Source organism: Grus americana, chromosome 22, assembly GCF_028858705.1.
Source record: "Grus americana isolate bGruAme1 chromosome 22, bGruAme1.mat, whole genome shotgun sequence".
Lineage (NCBI taxonomy): Eukaryota > Metazoa > Chordata > Aves > Gruiformes > Gruidae > Grus > Grus americana.
Window position 1 is genome coordinate 8932014 of NC_072873.1, and position 21418 is coordinate 8953431.

At 53.6% G+C, this 21418-nt stretch overlaps 2 protein-coding genes across 7 annotated transcripts in view; both read right to left on the reverse strand.

Moving 5' to 3' along the window:
- Positions 1-7070, reverse strand: CD79B (CD79b molecule). Its single transcript, XM_054801863.1, has 6 exons — positions 6884-7070; positions 4750-4791; positions 3615-3926; positions 2992-3110; positions 2681-2722; positions 1-2325 (listed from the first exon to the last, which is right to left on the reverse strand). Exons 1-6 carry the CDS (start codon positions 6948-6950, stop codon positions 2227-2229), a joined length of 681 nt encoding a protein of 226 aa, XP_054657838.1. The 5' UTR covers positions 6951-7070; the 3' UTR covers positions 1-2226.
- A 2262-nt stretch (positions 7071-9332) lies between these two features.
- The window catches only part of SCN4A (sodium voltage-gated channel alpha subunit 4), a 47407-nt gene continuing 35321 nt past the window's right edge, over positions 9333-21418 (reverse strand). For all 6 annotated transcript variants that reach the window (XM_054801756.1, XM_054801757.1, XM_054801760.1 and 3 more), the window contains exons 17-26: positions 20743-20872; positions 20281-20435; positions 18744-18917; positions 18056-18178; positions 17511-17789; positions 16253-16306; positions 14641-14778; positions 13711-13815; positions 12728-12998; positions 9333-12307 (exon numbers count right to left, since the gene is read on the reverse strand). In XM_054801756.1, coding sequence (XP_054657731.1) covers positions 11115-12307; positions 12728-12998; positions 13711-13815; positions 14641-14778; positions 16253-16306; positions 17511-17789; positions 18056-18178; positions 18744-18917; positions 20281-20435; positions 20743-20872 — 2622 coding nt within the window. In that variant the 3' untranslated portion in view covers positions 9333-11114. The remainder of the gene's footprint in view (positions 12308-12727; positions 12999-13710; positions 13816-14640; positions 14779-16252; positions 16307-17510; positions 17790-18055; positions 18179-18743; positions 18918-20280; positions 20436-20742; positions 20873-21418) is intronic.

Here is a 21418-nt window from a genome sequence, read left to right on the forward strand (position 1 = left end):
ACTGAAATATATTTATTTACATTAAACGCATTTTAAATACAAACCTGTCTGAGTATAAAATTACAACAAACCCTATCTTTAGGCTCCCTAGAAACTAGTCTAAGCATTTAAAATAAAACACTACAGAAATATTTATTTGCTTCTGGCATTTTAAAGGAAGCCAAAGCCCTGGGCTAAGAGTGTAGCCAAGCGGCAGAGCGGAACTGGGGTTGCCGAAACTGCTTTTGACATCAGTGGCTTCCTCTCCAGGTGCAAACAGCAGATTCTCCTTATTTTCACGTGATTCGGTTAAGTCAGTTGAGTGAGTTGTTTATGCGGAGCTGAGAAAGTGGTTGGGAGCTGGGAAGGCCAGAAAATTTGCCTTCCTCTTCCATTTCGTAACTGCAAACAAGGCATGGAGGGATGAGCTCTGCTAGTCCTAAAATCTTGGCAGAGATGGAAACCGGGAACAGCCAGTTCACTTGTCTCACTGTGAATGCTCTTTTCTTTAATTAATTTTATAAGTAAAACATGTGTAAGTAACATTTATATACATGTGCATGCAACTAATTTGGGATAGTTTTATTTAACTAGTAAAAATCAACCTTAAAATGCCAGTTTTGTGCTATTTAGATTGAATTCCAGTTTTCCATGAAGGTGGTTTACTGGTAAACAAGAACCATCCTGTTCCCTGCTGAAAAGCTGTTTGCTCGTGATTTTACCCTCCCTTTTCTGCCGGCTGTTTTGGGAAGTGGAGCGGTCCTGTCTTGGGGCCCAAAACGTCGCAAGTTGTAGGGGTTCTCTGAGGGGGAGAAGACTTTCAGCCCCACAGTCCTTGTCCCCCCCTCATCCTGCCAAACCCCCAAACCCACGGCGCTGTGCTAGCTGTGCTTCCCCGCACCCCTCGAGCCCCGGCGTTGGGTGCCCAGCCAGCCCCGAGCCCCATCACCCACCCAGCTGCTGCTGCTGTCCCAAGATAGTTTTTATTCACAAAACCAATTAGCGTCGCTCTGTTCCTCTCCAGATGTTTTTTTTAGCTTCTCTTGCAAGACCAGATGTAGCTGAGAGCGGAGTTCCTGGCCCTGGGCCCTGTTCTCCTGCTTCGCTTCCTGGTGATGGTCTTTGTCTCTCATCCCAAGCTGACATCTTGGGACTGTGAGGTCCCCTGATGCGTGCTCAGCGAGAGCTTCCAGGATAGCCCCATGGCCACTCTTGGCTTCACGTCCCTGCCTGCACTCGGGGCCCTGGCGGGGCGGACTTTGGTTTCCAGCTAAGCTGGACCCATGAAAAGCTGCTCCTCATTCCCAGGGCATCCCACTGACCCTGGGACCGGAGTTATGGGACACTCCCAGAGCAGGCACGGCAGGACGGAGTGGGATGTGAATTTACCCATTACTTTTATTAGAACTTCTAAAAGCGGTTGGACATTTATGTCCCACAATTTACATCCTTCCCGTAGGTTCTGAGGTTGGACATGTCCCTCACCAAGGGGACGTCCTCATGACACAGGCCAGCTCTTGCCTGGAGAGGAGCAAGACTTGCGCAAGACCCTCTGGGCGAGAGCTGTCTTCCCAGCTTTTCCTGTAGTCTTTGGGGAGAAAGAGGTGCTTTTGGAGGATCCTCCGTCTCAGACAACTGCCAGCTCGGCCTGCTGGGCACGCCTCTGGCTTGAGAGCTAAACAGTGGCCCAAAAATCTGCTTCTCATAGCACCCATGTGGTGCTGCTCACCTTGGCTCCTCTGCCAGGGCTGCAGCGGTTTCTCACAGCCCAGGAGGGTCCTTACAGCATGGAGAGTGAGCATGCCTGGTCCTCTCCATCCCAGGTGGGCTTGGAAGAGACCCACCACCCACCCCGGTACTTCCATTGCATTAACCATGCAGGAGCTCAGCACCGTGGGGTGGGGTTGCCTGGGGTTTGGGGCCAGTTTGCTACCGGGGGGGGGGACTGCAGGTGACTCCTAATTTCTACATAGGCTTTCGAGGTTCATCAGCGGGGAGGTAAGAGCGACAGCCGGGGTAGAGCAGCCTTGGTGGCCACAGCCCGGACATGGCAAAGCGAGCACCCAAGGGCAGCAGGACCCGAGCTCCGCACAAGGCTGCCGGAGGTGGCTTGCAGCCCGGGATCCAGGTGCCTGTCAGAGCTGTGGTCCAGGGCAGGAGCCAGGGGCCCGTCCCCACGGGTGCCAGCAGGGTGCTGGCACGGAGCCGTGCCGCCGGTGCCAGCCTGGTGGTGGGTGCAGGACCCCCTCACTCTTCGCCGGGGTGTTCCCCAACTGTCCACTTGGCCTTCACGTCCCGGAAAGGAGTGATGTCCTCATAGGTGGCCATCTGCTCCACCTCCAGGCCCTGCACCGAGAAGAAGGAGGTTGAGACATGGGAAGGGGACCATGGCTTTGGCCACAACCCGTCCCTCCTTGGGACCTTCAAGCAGGGACCCGTCTCTAGGCTATCCCCCTGGAGACTGGGGCAGCTTCTGAGAGGGGAGAAGATGGAGATAGATGGCTGGGCATGCTCAGAGCTTGGTTTGATTTTATGAGCAGCTCTTGATGGCTGATGTGCAACAGGCACTTGGGAGGAAGATGCCCTGATGCAACCTGCAAGAGCTGGTGGTGCCTGGCAGACACCCAGCCAGGGCACAGCTGACTATTTCCAGGCGCAGGTTGATATTACAGAGGTATTTCTATAATGAATGCAGCATTACCTCATAGGTGTGGTCCTCCTCCGGGCTTTCCTTGCCTTCACCCTATGGAGAGGAGCATCACAGGTTGGGTGTCAGCACCCACCAGGATCCCCCATCCCCTGCCTCCGGCCTCCCCCCCACCAGGCCAGGTCCCACAGCTTCCACAGGCGAATCCACACAGTCCCACGCACCGTTTTAGGTGCTTATTTTCTCATTTCAGCCAGCCATGCTCCCTTGCAACAGCCCCAAACTCAGTGCCTGCCAATCCCCATCGCTAGCACCACAGTGATGAAGCTGGGGACAGCCCCAGTGCTGGAGATGCTGTCACTTACTTTATCTAGGAAGAGGAGCATGGGGACGCTGATGAAGATGACCAGCAGGATGGACTGGATGATGATGATGGCGTCTTTCAGGGTGTTCCTGCTCTGGATCTGCTGGATGTTGCTGTGACCTGGGAGCAGCAGCAGAGTGTGAGCCCCAGGTCCCACCTCCATGCCAGGCTCCCGGGGAACTGGGATGAGCTTGGCATGGCCACAGGTTTGTGTGTCAGCAGAGCGGATGGGGGAGACATGGGTGACATGCCCTCCTCCTAGGGAGAGACCAGAGCATTGCAAACTGCCCCTGGGGTTGGCATCAGACACCTTGGGCAGGACCCACCACTAGCCAGGACCAGGAAAAATCTGATCTGTTAGGGGATGCAGTCCCTGGGATGTGTTTCTGTGGGATGGACATGCCGGGGCAAACCAGGGGAGGTTGTCCTGCTGCTTGGTGGCTGGTAATGAGCAAAGAAACCTCTGTGGTGCCATGGAGCATCTCCAGTTGTATCCGAAGGGGTCCCACCAGCATGGGGAGTGGTGGGTGCATAGGAGCGTGATGTGGGGTTCATATGGAAAGGGTGAGAGAAGGAGAAAGAGCATCTCCTGGGGTGCATGGAGGATGGGGAGCTCCTACTCACCCATGACTCTGAGCTCCGTCCCGCACAGGCGCGGCCACTTCTTCTCTGCCGTGAGGTTCTTGCTATCACACACGTAGATGCCGTTGTCCTCATATTTGATCCTGAAGATGGTGAAGTTGATGAGGTTGTGTTTCCTCTCAATGCTGTAGCGGGAGGTGCTGTGGTCCAACTCATAGAGTTCATCACTGTCCTCCGACGTTTTGTACCACTGCATGTTGTGGGGCTCCTGAGAGTAGCAGATGAAGTGGACGGGCATGTTCTTCTTGGCTGCTATGTAGCGCGGGTGCTGCTGCACCACAGAGCACCCACCGCCTGCCAGGGGACAAGGGTGGTCATGGCGAGCAAGGACCCGGCACCTGGGGAGCATCAGGAAAAAAAAAAAACGCGCTCCCACGAGACCCCCCCCGGCATCTCCCAAATCAAGAGTTTTCCATTTTCATGGATTATACTGCTTTTGAGTGTTCAGCTTTGTTTTGGTGAATCATCATCGTCTGGGGGTGGAAATCGGAGACTTTTGGTGAAAACATGCTTTTAATGGAAACTCCAGTTTTCTGTGGGAATGGCTTCACTCCAATACTTGTTTGCTGCTCCCACCCCCTCTATGTACATTTTGTTAGCCCCAGCTCCAAAATTACGCCCTGCGCTGACACGCACCACGGAGCCTTTGTGAGGACGGACCCATCTCCCCAGTTGGCTTCTCTCACGCTTCCACATTTTTTGCGTTTTGCTGTATTTTGTATTTTTGCCTGTGTTTTGGTCCCAGAGCTGGCGAGTTTGAGGGCTCATTTGGGTTGTGGAGTTCACACTTAATACTCCATGGGTGGGAATGGCACAAGCGTTGTGTGCGCGAGCCCAGCGCCTGACCCCAAGGCACGGCTTGTTTGTGCAACGTGCTCTGCAAACGCAGAGGAAAAAAAAAACACGTGTGTGCTTGGGAAAGACAAAACGGATTCGGTTTTGCAGAGGGAGAGCAAGGTGCAGGGCTGGGGAAATGCCATGGACGAGGTCACAGGCTGGGAATGGCCTTTGTGTTGGAGAAGGTCTGTGGGTGATGGGACATCCACTGACACCCTTGTGGCATAGCCAGTGGGGACGAGAGGGACCCTGGGGACACGCGTAGGGTCTGAGAGGTTACCTGTGCTGTTCCTGGTGCTGTTGTTGTCTGCTGAGATCACACCTACAAGACAGGAGAAGGGCCCTGAGATAGTGGCCAACAGCCCACGTAGGACAAGCCCATGTACGACGTCCCACGTGGGATGGCACGTACCGTGGGTCCTTTGTGCGCATTCCGTATGGGGATGGAGTGCTTGGCAGCATCAACCAGAGCCCTGCTCAGAGGACACGGGGCAGCACAAATTTGGGTACAAACCCTTCTATTTCCATCCCATCTCCTGAATCTTCTCTAGCAAGTTACTTTCTGGTTGACATCCCAGTGAAACCTGCCTTTGCTATTAATATCCCCCAGGCTGGCACCACTCAGAAAGGGTCCAGACAGGCTCACGCCTCTTTATTTACACTCTCCATTTTCTGAATCAATCAGAAACACTTTCCCTGACGTGGTTTCTCTGGGCTTGGAGCTCTGTGATGGCCGGGGGGTTTCTCAGACCGCGGGACCATGCAGCCCCCCGCACCAAGGGCTGGATGGAGCTGTGGGACCTGCGATGCAGTGCAGGAAGTAGGGTGAGGCAGGGACACCCCCCCCCCAGCACCCATGGGTGCCCCTGCCCACAGCTCCTGTGCCCCTGTGCCTCGGTTCCTCTTGCTGCAGCTGGGCAGGAAGCACCAGCCCTGTTTACCGCACTGCTTCAGTGCCCAGCTCCATCCGCCTGATGAATACTCGCCAAACCCCGCCGTGGGGAGGCTGGCACGGAGGTGGGGGCTGCACCACCTCCCAGTACATTGGGGCAGCTGCAACACCCCCCCAGAAGAAGAAGAAGATGACAAAGATGACGAAGATGAAGACGAAGACGAAGAAGAAGACGAAGACGAAGATGAAGAAGAAGGAAGGTTCAATTCCTTACCCTGATCTTTGTCCCGAGCCTTCCCACCCTGCTGCAGACCTTCCTGCCCGGCTCGGCAGGGACCTCCGGCTCAGCCGTGGGCTCCCCTCCCTGCCCCAGAGCCTCTTCCAGGTCCGTGCTGCCCTGTTCACCTCCAGCACCTACATCTCTGCAGGCAAACTCTCCCTTCCAGCCCCATTTCATGTTTTTTTTTTCCTGAGACAAGGAGATGCGCCTTGTCCGGGCTGTGTGTTGGGCATGTGTCCCTGCCACCTGCGGTCCTGCCAGCCAGCTGGGACAGAGGGCTTTGCTCTCCGTCTTTGGTTGCTGTTTCTAAATGAAGACCAGGCTAGTCCCTCACCCTGAAAGCCCTCACACCCCTCAAAGCCAAGATTTCCATTGCAACCACGGGTGGGCTGAGCTTCCCCTGTCCTGCCTAGAAGCCACCATGAGAGCCAGGATGAAACCCTGAGACCTCAAATCCATGCTGGACTTGGTGGCCACCCAACAGAAACCCTTTAAGTGCCCTTTCTCCTGAGGGCACAGGTTTCCCCACCCGAGGGTGGGATCTGCTGCAGGTTTTGGTGGGTGTCCCTGCACCAAGCAAGAGGGGCTGGAATGGGTCAGGAGCTGTGTGCTGGGTTTAGCTGCTGCTTCTCCGTGGGGATGCAAAGGGGAACAAACAGCACAGCGATGTTCACACAGGACCCACAAAACACCCCCAAAAGCCTTTTTCCTCCCATTTCTCCTCTGCTCCTGGGTACCAAACCCCACGAAGGAAAGGGATGTGGCTTGGCCATGGCCTCAGCGATGTGCCAGCCCCGTCCTCAGGCCTCCGAGAGCAATAAATGATAAAAAAACCCCCAACAACCCTTCTTTCCTGCCACCTGCAACCACAACCGGCCAGGCTCCGCACCCGCTCTGCACTGGGCTCCCACCGAGACCAGCCGGCCGCCCCAGAAAGCTCCTGCGCTGCGGTGTTAGACAGACGCATCCCGTCCCTGCACCCCAGTGGGAAACAAAACCCAAAACCGGAGGCAGGCATTGAGCCCCGGCCCCCCGCGGGTCCTCCCTGGTGGCACGGCGCCCGGGGCTGGCTTCCTGCACAAAGCAGGACTGGGAGCGGCAATTGCAAAGTTTAAAACTAACGAATTTATAGCCAGCCCCGGGTGAAATCCCTCATTGCACCAAGCAGGGGATGCATGCCGACGCATCACCTGGGTGCACGTTTCCTTGCTCTCAAGTGCAAAGCCTGTGTTTGACGCCTACCTGTGACCAGAGCCATCAGCCAGAGGTTTGCCTGGAGGACCCAGAACCTCATGCAGAGATCAGCCATCTTTCACTGCAAGCGGCAGGGAAACATCCAGTCGCCGGCCCTTGCTTCTGCAAAACACAGCGGCTGCTCCGACCGGCTTGGCCTCTGTACCTAAAAATGGCAAAGCTGCCGCTACACGAGACGGCCTCTTTCCTGCTCATGTAAATCCTCCTCAGTGGGGACTTTCCCCTCGGGGCCGGTTTTGAATGCGACGCAGACGCTGGGGCATTGGTGCCTGCGCCCTGGGCACCCTCCAGCCTCGTGTCCCCAGGCCGTGCTCGTCATGGTGGTGTTATTTGATGGAGGTGGCCACGACTGGTGTGGGTCTGCACCAGAACTGGAGAGGAACCCATCCGCAAAGTGTTCGGCCATGCAAAACCTCGACTGAGCTCAGGGGGTGTACCCAGGGAGTGGGGTGCGACATCCCTGGGGGGGTAAAGGATGGGGGTTACCCCCAGGGTTGTACCCCAGCTCCATGGCAGCGCGGACAGATCCCCCCCCCAGTTGAGCCCTGTGGGTGGTGGGCAGGGTTGGTGCTGGACCAGCTGCAAGAGTTGGAGCGGGAACAGGGTGGGAAGAGGGGATGTTTGTGGGGCTCCTAATCTCTGCTCATTGAGGGGTGCTGTGGGATCGGTCCCTCAGTTCCCATTCCCAGCATCCCCCGCAGCTGCCCGTCCAGGGAAGGGTGAAATCCAGAAGAGGAACGAGGTGGCCAAACCACGGTGTGACCTCCCCACGTGCCAGCCATGCTTGCTCTTTCTCCTCACCCCATTTGCCATGACCAAGACCCTTCTCCATGAGTCCTTTGGAGACAACCGCTCCGTAGGGAAGCGCAATGCGGCACCCCAAGGTGAGCTCTGTCGTCGACATACGGTTTCCTTCCATGCCGTGCCCTCTGCTGTGCTTTACCAGCTGTGGGCAAGCACTGAACTGTAACTCCATGTGAAAAACACCTTTGGGTACTTTTGCCAGCCGTGTTGGTCCCCAGAGCCCGGGTTTCTCTGCCTGGGGCCTCCCCAGACCTTCACCTTCTGCAGGTTTGGTGGTTTTTTTTTTTTACCGGTTCTGAGCATCCGGTGGCTGCTGGGAACCGGTCGGAGCCTCACCTTGTACGTGAGGGCACATGAAGCAAGAAAGAAGAGAAATAAAGGTTTCCAGAGAATGTCTGACCCTAGGAGGGAAAGAGAGACGATGGGAGAGGTGCCTTCTCCTGGTAGAGCAGGCAGGCCATGCCGTGCTCACAAGTCCCTGCTGCCGGCACCCCCGGTACAGCACAGCCTGGCGTGACATCCCAGCAAGGCAAAAGCGATGGGGGATGCCCATGTGCTCGGCCGGCACTGAGGGGATTTTTATCAAGCCCTGGGTTTGGAGACAGGAGCTATGACGAATGAGGCGGGGATGCTGGAGGTGCCTGAGAAAGCCCCGTGGGACAAAATGGGGAGCAGGGAACAAAATAAAGATGGTTTGCAGCAACGGTGGCCAAATTACCCTGCCTGCAGGCTCCTTGGCACCCTCAAACAGGCACAGACCTGGTCCAGAGGGGCTTGGTCTCCCCTTGAAGTCCCCTGTGCTTGCAGTACCCAGTGACATGTAGGGAGACCTGATGTTCCCCACATCTCTTCCCCTGGGCCACCCTGGCTGCCCAGCCCACAGCACATGGCCAGACCGTGCCCTGTGGGCAGAGCAGATCCGCTGCCAGGCAGCTGCGCCCTTCCCAGCCCATTCCTATTCATCAGGGCTTGGGTTTCACCACCGTCCTTTCCCCTGCCGCAGGACAGGGATGGTGGGTCACACCACATCCTCCCTCCAGCCCCCTGCCTGCACGGGTAGCACGATGCTCAACTTGAATTACACCAGCATTGGGACGAGCTGTTCCAGCCAGAACAAAAACACAGTAGCGACGCCATACCATAGTCCTCGGGGACGTCAGCAGGTCCCGGAGGTGGCTCCTCCTCTAGTCACACGTTGACGCAGAAACCTCCTTCGCCCACCACTGCTTTCTCCCCATGATGCTGAACTGCTCCTACGTGGCTGGTGGGACAGGTTTGGCCCCACAGAGCCTGGCGTGGGGCAGCTCAGGGGGTCTGCGCCTCCTCCGAGCCCACATCTCTCCTTGGTGGAACCTGCAGCAGCATCTCCTATAGCTCCTAGGGTTGGGGCTCATTGCTGTGGGGCACCAAGGGCTGCAGAGGATGGTGCCAGGAGGAGGCAGCCCAGGGGGTCTCTTGTGCAGGATGGGACCACCAGGTCCTTCTGAGGATGGCAGGTCCACCCAAGGCCACGCAAAAGGGCTCCCCATATCTGTCCTGGAGCAGAGGGAGGGGGCATTTACCCCTCCCAGAGCAGGGCAAATGTTTCTCCCTCTAACACACGCCAACACATTAGGTATCGTAATAATAGACCATTTACAATTGTTTATTTTAAGAAATGTACAAAGAAAAATGGCTTTAGCTCACACGAATCCTGCTCTTTGGCATTTTTTCCATCACCGACAACACATACGTACAAGCAGCATTGATTGTGAACCACAATCCGGGCTGGAAACCGCTGTGCCATGAATGCTTCCCACGCAAACGCCATTTAAAGTAGCTCAGGCTCCTGTTCCAGGGAGCATTGCCCTACACAACATGGAAATGAAAGCACAATGCTGCGGGATGAGCAGAGCGATCCTGGCTCTGACGCCTGGCTGACAGTACGTGGATGCAAGCAAGCTCAGCACCGCTCCTGGCCTGCCTGAACATGGGGCATCCGTAACAGCTCGGCACCAAAATCAGCCCAAGAGAAAAAAAAAGAAAAAAAAAATTATAATAAAAAAAAGACAGACCTTTGGCTTCAAGAAGCAGCCCTTGTTTTAACTGGAAGAGGTTTTGGTTCATGTTTGTTTTGATCTCAAGAGGTCTTTTTTTTTCCCTTTTGAAGGCAGAAAGCAGTCCAGAGATGAACTCGGGGCCTTTTGCACATTTTTCTTGATTTACTTTCCTTTTGCCCACCTGTGTAAAGAGCAGCAAACCCCTTTTCCCTGGGAAAACCCTCCTCTGCCGGGAGGTTTCCTGCTGAGGACCTACCTGGCCCTGGCATGTACCACCGGGTCATCTCCAGAGCCCCAGCCAAGGGAAGGATGCTCTGCCTGAATATTTTGGGATTTACACCCCGGTGGGAGCATTCATTGCATTAAGGCCCCCCAACGCTGGGTGGCCGGTGGGATTTAAGGGACCCCGTTGAAGCAGCTCATTGCAAGGACTATTCAAAGACTTGCCCCGATACCTGGGGATGCGTCTCGTTAATTAACACCAACCAAGAGCACTCCAGCGGGACAGTTCCACTTGCTAGCAGGCTTGAAAAAAACCCTAGAAGTGGTTTTGTTACAGAGACTGGGGATTCTCGGAGGACGTTCTCCAAAGCCTACCTTTGTCCATTGCTTTCCTGCCACAAAATCTGGATGAAATGGGAAAACAGAGAAGAAGCATGAATATAAATACCGTTTACATTCGTACCGTAGAGACCTGAATGATTTATGAGTTCAATGCATATTCAGAGACCTTTAAAACCTGATATTTAACCCTGAGAACATATCTGCAGATGCTTTGTTTTGGCTATGCAAATGAATCTTTAAGACATAATTGCACTTTCTCTGTATATAACAAAAAAAATAATCCATAAAGCTTATTCATATATTCAAAAGAAAGGTGCTACTTTAAGACATTGGAGATTTTTGTTCACAAAACCTTGTCTTTTCTATAATTATTCTTAATATTATTTCACTTGGCTCATCTTTCACTGGCTACTTGGCTGCACTCTGGAAGAATAATATATGAGAAAAACCTCTTAATTGTGAAATAACATTAATAAATAATTAAGTAAAAGGACAGCCATACTCATTTGTTAATGTCTGAAAAACATCGTTGCCACAATGAGCTCATTTCAAAACTAAGATGTTTCTCTTTCACCAACAATAGATTTCACATTTAATTCTCATAAGAAAAATATTAAACTCTTTGCAAGTGCAGTGAGCTGTAAAAACCAGGATCGGTAAGAGACCCTGCTTTGAAAGTTAAGGTGTCTACTTGAAATATCTGAAATTAGCTCAATATCTAAGATCTATTGATCTGTGTGTGGAAGAGCTCTGGAAAAGGAGATAAAAATGAAGTCTTTTAAGGCTGGGCGAGATATGGAATCCTCCTCCTGTTATACCAGCGACTCTTTCACAACGCGTTCCTTGTCCCATGCTTTTGCTTTGCCAGGAGCATCTTGAGTCTCTGAGCTGGGAACGGGTGCAAGACCAAAGGCAGGGGCTGTCTCCACATCTGTCCCACTGTTCCCAAACATCTCATGCATTTTGGTGGCGATCAGACCTTCCTTCTCAGGTGCGTCCTCTCTCAGGGAATCCTCGTCCTTACTGTGCCTGTACATGTAGGATGCCTGCTTCACCGAGCGTCTTAGGAGGTACCTCCGGAAAGCCCTCTGGATTTTTGTAGCACAGACTTCCTCATGTTTCCTTTTCAGAGTGGTGGTGATGGGTTCATAGGAAACCTTTGAGGGGTTTGCGGCCATGAACTTCTCCTCCATGGTGGCCTTCAAGGCATCCATCTCTCCCGAGTCTCCCAGCACTTCCTTAGTCAGGGCAAAAAGGATATCCAGACAGTGAATTTTATCCCCAGCAACCATTGGTAGATCCATGGTGATTAGCTTGATCTTGTTTGGCTTGGGAATTTTGAGTGGCTCCTGTAAGGTGTCTACAAAGTCAGACAAGGTGCTGTATGCAATGAACTGGGTGGCATCTGGGTCAAACTTCTCCCAAGTTTCATAAAACATTTCAAAATCGTCTTCACAGAGAGGTTCGCTGCTCTCCTCTGTGGCCACGTTGAAGTTCTCCAGGATGATGGCAATGTACATGTTCACCACGATGAGAAAGGAAATGATGATGTAGCTGCAGAAGAAGAAGATGCCGATGGATGGATTGCCACAGTTCCCTTTTACCGAACTGCCAGGGTTTTCCACGTCGGGGTCGCAGTCTGGGGGGCTGCTGTTCAGGATTGGGCTGAGGAGGCCATCCCATCCAGCCGACGTGGTGATCTGGAAGAGGCAGATCATGCTGTTCCCAAAAGTTTCAAAGTTGAAGATGTCATCGATCCCTGCCTCCTTCTTTACATAGGCGAAGTTGGACATCCCGAAGATGGAGTAGATGAACATGACGAGGAAAAGCAGGAGGCCGATGTTGAACAGGGCAGGCAGGGACATCATCAGAGCAAACAGGAGAGTCCGGATGCCTTTCGCCCCTCGGATCAGCCGGAGGACACGGCCAATCCTTGCCAGCCTGATGACCCTGAAGAGGGTGGGTGATACGAAGTACTTCTCTATGATGTCCGAGAGGACGATACCTGTGAAGGGATGAAGAAGAGGTGAGTTTGCCATGGTCTACAGCTAGCATAGAGAGGTGAAGTGGAGCTATTCCACTTCATCTGCTAGGGCTGGGGAGACAGAGGCAGATAAGGCCACCCCCAATGGCACACAGCACTCTGCTCTGCTGGTGGCAAAGGGAATGTATTCCAAAATATCTCTGAGTACAGACCCAAAGGTTAAATGCTGGCTGCATGGCAAGGGGAACACAACACCAAGGAGGACTGGGACAGAATCCTGGTGGCCTCACATCTGACTTGTCCTGTTGGCTTGGCCCTGCTCAAAGGGTGGGTGTAAGGGGGTGGCCGGTGACAGGGGCTGGCTGTGGACTGGCCAGACCATTTCCACCCTTTGTTATCCAGTGGGACCCCTCAGGAACCAGTGAAACCAGCAGGACTCACCTAAGATGGAGAGGATGACCACCACAAAGTCAAAGATGTTCCAGCCAATAGTGAAGTAGTAGTAGCGCAAGGCGAACATTTTGAGCACACACTCTCCGGTGAAGATAACAATGAAGATCAGGTTGATCTTATAGAGGACAGATGTTTTGAGTTCACTTTGATCATCTGTTTCAACCATCATAGTCACCATGTTAAGACAAATCAGGATCATGATGATTATATCGAACACTTGCTTGGTAACCAAGTCAAACACCATCCCTTGAAACTTGTTCTGCCATTAGGGCCACATGGGTGATGATGGAGAACCAGATGTGAGGTGGGAACATGGGACAGACACACACAAAACAAAAACACAACAGAAAAAGAAGAAGGAATCATATTTAAAAGAGTGCAGGAAACCTCAGGTTTGTGGCCAGCACACAGGTCTCATGGCCCCAAAAGCTATGGGAGGAGGATACTCAGAACCTTGCAGGATGAAACCCACCATGGCCAGAAGGTGTGGGCACAGGGACAGTTGCTTACTAATTATATCCACAGCTGATGTCTCAGGGCAAAAATAAACACATGGGAAAAGGCCTCGCTTGAGCTGCGCTATCAAAACCAAACTCAAGCCACCACTGCATGTGTATTGGCAATGTCCCTTCTAGGAGTGTTGAAAACTGAGCTTTCCCTGAGTAACTCCTTTCAAGAGAGGAGCTGGGAGCTGAGCTAGGAGAAAACCCTAATCCCTGCAAATGGGACCCCCTCCCTTGCCAGTGGACCCAGGGCTGAGGAGCAGATCCAAAGGAGGTTGCCTGATGTGAACCTCTTCTGAAGCCCCAGCTGTTAGCAAAGTCCTGCTGGAAGAGTAGCAATGGGGAACCAGGATTTGTCTCCTTGCCCTGGCAAACCCTTTCCCTAGACCCTTCTCATTCACTTTGGGACAGCTGGTGGCTTGAAGTGCTCCCTTCCCGCTGCTCTCCAGGGTGATTAACCCAACGTACCGATGGCCTGGGGATGGGCTTCTGGGGTTTCTTGGAGCCGAGCTTCTTCATGGCATTATAGTATTTCTTCTGCTCTTCCGTCATGAAGATGTCTTTGCCTCCAAAGTATAGAGGGAATCAGCACTGTTAGACTTGGGAACTCACCTCTTACCACCAAGCATCTCCAGCCAAGCTCCTACCAGGCATCACTTGCTGCACTGACTTGGTGAAACCTGTTTCCTCCCTTCTTGCCCTTTTCTGTGCTGCTTCCCCCAATTCACAGCACCCATGGGTGCTCACCTCAGTGCTGCGGTTTCCTCCTGCGGAGGTGAGATGCTGCCTCCCAGCACACTACAGCAGGTGAGGCACCCCATGTCCTGCCGGGGCTCACACCCTCCTTGCTGGCCAGATGCTGCTGGGACCGAGGCAGCATCTTGGCATGCTTCAGACCTCACTTGGCACAAACAACGTGGTCCGTGTTACCCACCCGCCGCCCACACCCCTCTCCGGCAGCCCTGGGGTATTAGTCCTGTGCTGTTCGCTTGAAACCACAAGTTGTGTCTTTCCACGATGCAGGGAAAAATGGTGAGAAAGGGTCATGGGTTGGGAAAAGAAAATAAAAGCGACGGCACAGGTGTACAGCCGTGCTGCTGTGGCATGGGCAGGAGAAAACACCCCCCCCCCCACCTCCTTCCTCTGCGTCCGTAAGTGAAATCCTCTATAAATGCGATGGCCAGAACACAAAGCCCCATGTGCTGTTTTTTGTCCAGCTCTCCTTACTTTTTCACTCTACGGGAAGCCACTCAGGTTGCAGAGGGACCCTGGGTTCCCCAAAAGCCCTGGACACGGTAGCCTTGGTCCCCTTGCCCCCCGACCGCGCTGGTCCCCCCCCCCATCCTAGACCAGCGCCCCAGGAGGCAGCAGTGGCTGCAGGACACAGAAAATACTTATCTTTTTCTTCTGCTGATTGAAGTTGTCGATGATGACGCCAATGAAGAGGTTCAGGGTGAAGAAGGCACCGAAGATGATGAAGATGACGAAGTAGATGTACATGTAGAGGTTGATCTCATACACTGGCTGCTCTTCAATCTGACCAGGAGAGATGGGAAATGTGAGACTAACCCTCTCCAGAAAGTGTGTCCCCAAGCCCCCAGACAACGAGTCACTGTAACCGGACAGAGCTGTGGGGTGGCTGCTCCAAAACGTTTGGGAGATGCTGTGCGGGTTGAGTGGTCCCCATGGGAACAGCCATGGGATGGTACATCCGCGGGACACCGGCTGGGGGACAAGGATGTGCTGATCCCCGATCCCACGGCGTGGGCTGGGGAATATGGAAGGGATGCCCAGGTGCAGCCATATCAATGAGTGAATTTGAGTTTCTTCCCCATAATCAGGTTTCCAAAGGCCGAAATATAGCCAGGAGGGGAACGGAAAAGTGGTTTAATTCATGCCACAGCAGCGCATGGGGGTGGCACAGCCTGGCAGCCTCGGAAAGCACTCCTCATCTCAAGGGGCGTCACTTAATTCTGCTCTATATTTGACTGGAGACATCCCAAGGTGTCACAAGTGGCTTCTCCCCATTTCGAGGAAAGCTCTTAGCAGAAGAGAGTGGATTTTCCCCCAAAATAGCTTTGCCCCAGGTGCTTGGGGAGGCAGGAGCCCAAGCCATTTTCAGAGGGAGCTGGAAGTGGCTTCGCTGAGCACCGGCAGCTGCAGCTGGGGCGAGCAGAGCAGCTGTTTCTGATGCTAAAAAAAGGCAACAAAAACACTAAGTTCAGGCCCGTGGGTGTGCGGGGCTGACCCCCCAGCGGGGAATGGGTGAGTTTGCTTGGTTAGAGAAAGAGTACGACATCCTTCCCGCTGCATCAGCTCATGGCAGCGTGTGTACAGCTGCTGTGGGGACACTTTTTGGGATGGATCACAGCAGAAACAGCCTCTGCATGAAACTCTTAAAAACTTTTTTTTTTTTAATAACCGATTTAACCCAAAGGTTAAATGCTAGCTGCTCTGTTTCAATAACCCATTTGTTGCTCAGGGCAAGCCAGGCGCTTTCTCCAGGACAGGATAAGCTCTCCCAGCTGGAGGGGTACGTGGAGGGCATCATCTCACAGCGGGGTGAAGGACAAACCCTCTGGGCTGGAGCTGCGGGGCAGAGCGGGGATTTCAGACCATGAAGCTGATGCCGAGAGGAGCACGCTCGGTCCCAGCCATAGCCCGGGTGGGGTGGGAGCCCAGGGTGGGGGCCAGGCTGCAGCCGGGACGCAGGTGACAATGACATGGGTGGCACAGGGACACAACTGGCTGCCCTTTTTGGGGCTGTACACCTCAGCGGGGGGGATGTTTTGGGGGTTTCTCCGCTCTTTAGCCCGTGTCCCAGCTGAAGCTGTGGGTGGGATGCAGGCAGCCCCCTGGCACCAATGGGCAGAGCCAGAGGGGATGCTGTGGCCAAGGGCGTCCATCCCTCACCCCCAGGACTCTGCTCCCAGTCTGCCAGGGGGAACCGACCCGGTGGGACGAGCAACGCTTGGTACCGGTTGTGAGACATCCCTGGTTGTCCCCTCACCTCGCGTGAGTCCACGGCAGCGTACATGATGTCCATCCAGCCTTTGAAGGTCGCCTGCAGGGACAGCGGAGGAGAACGGATTTACCGGGAGGTATTTGGGGCAAGGGAGGGGGGGAGGGCGATGGGTGTGTGTTTGAGGTTTAGTTTGGAGGCTTAGCTCTGAGCACGCCTGCTCAGCCTGGAGTTACAGCTTCTCTGTGGGAATGGCAGGAGAGGGACTGTAAGTTGAATCCCCAGGAAAAATGCCCTGATACAGAAATACTGAGATTTGCACGTGCACGCGTAAGCTCTGTTCTGTGGCTGAGGTTACCAGGAACTTCACAAAACACCGCTGCAAACCAGGCTGGGAGAAGGAGCAATTGACTCTTTTCCCCCCCAAAACAAAGTGCATTTTCCCGAGGGCAGAGCTGTGCTGGGGCCAGCTGCTTCCCTCCCGCTCCCGAGCTGTGCCACCTCCATAGCCCTGACTTCTGTATTGCTGCCTCTGCTCTCTGCTGGATCCCGATCCTGGTGGGGGGTGTGGGGGGGTACATTGCATTTTTTTACAAGCTTTTACTGCTGATTTGTTAAACAAAAAGCCTGAACATCTTGTTTCCTGAATCTGATGGAACAACAAATCTGAAGAGGAAGCTGAATTTAAAGCTGGTTAATCAATTTGGGTTATGCTCTGATTCTGCAACCGCCAGTTCCCCTGGATCTGATGGGAGTAACCCCAGCCCACCCAAAAACAGAGCCCACACCTATATTTGTATTAAAATTGCGGTGAGCAGTTCCCCTTCAGCTTGCCTGGCTCAGCTGCAGTGGGTTCAGTGGAAGCACGGCTGCATTCGCCCACTACCCTGCAGTGGACACACACACTCTTTTTCCAGTCATCATCTTCCCCATGCAAAACTCTTGCAGCCTATGACTACAGCAGGCTGAACTTTTCAAATGGGTGGGGGGAAAAGAGAGGCATCCCCTCCTCGCTCCTGCATCCGTGCTGTGCAGAGGAATTCTGGCAGCTCCAGGCTTGGTGCTACCTACACTCACCTGCAGCAGGTCCCTGGTGACACCTTCCCCTCCCATCTTCTACACTGTCCCTTTCCTCCTTGTCTCTGAAGGGTTTTGTGTGTTAAATACCAGTTTTGGAGCTAAGAAGTAGCCAAGAGACTCTATCTGGGCATCAAGGCAGCATCTCGCTTCAGCCCTGATGCTATTCAGGCTGCCCTGCTACGGCAGTGCACGTCTTGGAGGGATGGCAGCTGCTTTCGTGACGTACCACCTGCAGCAAGGAGAGGTATCCCAAGCCCACGTTGTCGAAGTTGACCTTGACGTTGACCCATCTGACCTCGTTGGTGTAGAGGAGGGCCATGCAGTCGCTCTTGTTGTTCACCACGCTGATGTCAAAGAGCTCCCCTGAGGTGGTGTTGACGCATCGGTAGTACTTTCCTGCAAAGAGGTTCACCCCCATAATGCTGAATATCAGCCAGAAGATGAGGCAGACCAGCAGGACATTCATGATGGAGGGGATGGCGCCCAGCAAGGCGTTCACCACCACCTGCAAGGGGAGAAAAGACCTTGGAGGACCCGGCTAGGGAACCAGGCTAGCAATGATGTGGACCTTCATGTCCCTGTGCCCCAGCCTTACCCTCCCCAGCAACACCAAGTGGGCTCAAACCAGACCAAAGGTACCTTAGCATCAATCCCACTGGTCTGGAGGCCCCTGAAAACCACGTGGGATGGGTCCCTGATGTAGGTGACTGCTGAACAGTGCCACGTTGCACGGCCGTGTCAGAGCCAGCAGCACACGGGGGAGGCACCTACCCTCATGCCTTCAAATCTGGACAGGGCACGCAGTGGTCTCAGAGCCCTCAGCGTCCGCAGGGACTTGATGGCTCCCAGCTCAGAGTATCCCAGCCAGTTCGCTGTCAGGCTGATAATGGACACCTGGAACGAGCAGCCCAAGGGATTAGCAGCATCTCAGATGGAAACACAACTGAACCACATCCCTGCATCTCCTGCCCTTCCCTCTCTCCCCAGCACTGCCTCAGGCTGGTGGTCATAGTCTTGTCTTGGGACACAGGGACTGGCATCGAGTCCTTGGGTCCATGGTGACCAGCCACCTGAATGATGTCCCTGCTTCTTGGGTATGAGGGGGGAGGTGACGGGGGATGCAGAAATACTGTGCAGGTGGAATGACCTGCTGTGTCATGGAGAATTTGGGAGACCCCATATCCCTTCACATCTCTATTGGGGTCTGGTAGAACCGTATGGGCTTGTTCTTGGCTTGAGCGTAAAACAGAAAGGGTTTGAAATGGTTTCTGCAACCAGGGAAAGAAGTCACCCTTCCTGTGGAGGACCATTATTTTAAGCAATGGTCTAAGCCCTCATTCCACTGCCACCCCATTGTCCTTTAAAACACAACATGGGTTCATTTGCAACAGCCTGCTACAATCCCCTAATGCTCCCACATCCCTTGGTAACTATGGCGCTAGAGGTGCTCAATGCTTACATCAACAATGAGGAAATCCAGCCAGCACCACGCGTTGGTGAAATACACCTTGAAGCCATAGGCCACCCACTTGAGCAACATCTCAATGACGAAGACGTAGGAGAAGACCTTGTCGGCGTACTCCAGGATGGTACGTATCGCCTTTCTTTGTTCAATGTAGATGTCCTCAAAAGCCTGGAAGAGGCATGGAGCTACGTGACAGTCATTCTTCCATTAGACCTGCTGCATGGCTCAGTGCAGCCAGATCCATGCCTGCGTTGTCGCTGCTTTCCTAGAGCTTGGGGCAGCTTGAAAAGTTGAAAGCCTAACTACGGGTGGCATTTACTGATACACCTGATCAACGTGGGGTCTAACTCTTGTTTGCAAGTTCTTGTTGGCTATGTAGAGCGGTGTTTGTCCCAAAGCAAAGCTTCACTGAGGCACTGGAACAGGTTGCCCAGAGAGGTTGTGGAGGCCCGACCCCTGGCAGTGTTCAAGGCCAGGTTGGATGGGGCTTTGGGCAACCTGGGCTAGTGGAGGGTGTCCCTGCCCATGGCAAAGGGGGTTGGAACTGGATGATCTCTGAGGTCGCTTCCAACCCAAAACATTCTATGATTCTATGATAAATGTTCAGCTGCATCAAATTCCCACCAGTCTGAGCACAAGCCAAAAGCCAGGACACCAACCTGCACTTTTGGATGTCCTGGTAATTTTGAAAATGCTCGTAGAAGTTTGGGTTACTGCTATGACCACATGGCATGTAAAACATCAGCGAGCAGTGGTCACAGGCATGGTGACCAGGTGTTGCACAGCTGTTTTAGTGCAGCTTTCGATTCTGGCACAAGCTACAACCTCAGACGTCCCCAAACGGCACTTCAGAGCATGATGCAGACTCATAAAGTATGTCTGAAAACCAGTCCAGTCCCTCTATCCTCCTTCCCTCTCTCTTTACCCCAGAAACTTGCAGAGAAGTTGATCGCCCCATTAGCTTTGTGTGTTTACAGGTGCAGCTGGGTTAGGTCCAGCCCAGATACTCAGAGGACTCAGACTGACACACAGCTTTTTAATGATGTTGATTTAAATGGACACCCAGGTTCTGGGAGGGTGCACCAATCAGCAGCTGGAAGTGCTGAACAGCAAAATAATAACCACGAATTATTTGTGAAGCACCTCCGGACAGCCAGTTATGGAGGTTGTGAAATGAGGAACCATCCACATGAAGCTAAACGGTGCAGATAGTTCGTGGCTGATGTTAAGAGCAGGAGGGGAGGCTGTAGGGGGTTGTATCCCCTCGAGCCCATGGACCACAACCCATGATGGATGCTGGGGAGGGTTGTACAGGGGTGACTGTACCGATGTGGAGGGCAAAGGGAGGATGTTTAGATCCCCTTGCAAGGCTGTACATTGGGTTTTAAATCAAACATCTGCCCACAGCTGGAGACAACTAGGCAATGCCCAGAGCCTCCGGTGCTGCTGCCTAGACCCTGCCCATGTTCCTGGGCTCCAAACTGGGGAGCTGCTACAGAGCAAATGGGACAGGGAGAAAGGTGGGACCTACCAGCGCCCCACTGCTGAGGAGGATCATGAAGACGATGAAGGTCTCAAACCAGTCGTGCTCCACGATACGGAAGCAGGTTTTCCGGATGTTCCACCATACCTTCCCTCTGTCGCTGGTGATGTCCACATAGAGGCAGGGAAACCTCTTCACACAGGCTGGGGATGGGACAAAGAGCTGTGGGTTACCTCCTGGCCAGGGCGTTTCCACCAACATGACACTATTTGTGCTTTTATTGTCTTTACAAATCCTCCAAGGTGGAGGCTGGAGCAGGATCCTCCTGGGTTTAAGGGAGTGCACACAAGAGAGGAGCCCCATGGGGACCATCTCCTTGATAGTACAGGAGGACTTGGAGTTTGGGCTGAGCTAAGTGAGCCTAGGGATTGTCATGCTGCAAGAACTGGTTGGCAGTGGCCCCTCATACCCACCTCTCCCTGGGGTTCCCTACCCTGCTTGGTCCCTCACCTTCAGTGAAGCACTCCTCGGGCTCATTGCTGTCTTCAGCCTCTTCCGCCACCTCCTCCTCCACCGGCAGTGGGGGCTTGTAATCCACGGTGCTGCACAGGGACGACGCATTGTCGCTGGAGAGGGGATTCTGCAAAGGGAGAGGAGGATTCAGGCTGGGCTGCCCTGCAGAAGGGATGTGACTGCCTCCAGCCATCCTCCGGCTCCTCCTGCCCCACCGAGACCAGGCAGTACCGAGGGAACCGGCTGGTGGGACCCCCTTGCTTGAAGGCTGCTCTGAGTCCCTTTCCTATGAAAATGCAGCCCCGAGTGAAGCTGTTGAATTGTCCAAGGCTGCAAACCTTGAAGGATCATTGGTACATGAGCTTGTACAAGCTTTGCTTTTCATCTAGATTGAGAGGAGCAAAAGGTGCCCTGACCCTGGTCTTCCTCCCAGCACAGCAAGTCCATCTCCCACCCACTTGTACCATCATCTCAGGCTGATTTTCTCACCTCCTCCTCCTCTGCATGCTCTCAGCCAAGAAATAATCTGCCAAATACCCTCTGGTGCAATTAGACCTGCAGAAAACTGGGCGGCCACCATGGCACTTCTTTCAAATCCTGCTGGCTCGGCTCCTGCCAAAGGGCTTTTAGGCTGAGGTTCACCCAAGTTCAAAACCTGCATCCCAAATATCTT

Bases quoted from the DNA above. Each gene is read 5' to 3' on its own strand.
- CD79B (XM_054801863.1), bottom strand. From the start codon at position 6,950: ATGGCTGATCTCTGCATGAGGTTCTGGGTCCTCCAGGCAAACCTCTGG. The intron at 4,792-6,883 runs GTAGGCGTCAAA...CCTGTCTTGTAG, and splicing joins GCTGATGGCTCTGGTCACAG to GTGTGATCTCAGCAGACAAC. The intron at 3,927-4,749 runs GTAACCTCTCAG...GTCCCCTGGCAG, and splicing joins CAGCACCAGGAACAGCACAG to GCGGTGGGTGCTCTGTGGTG.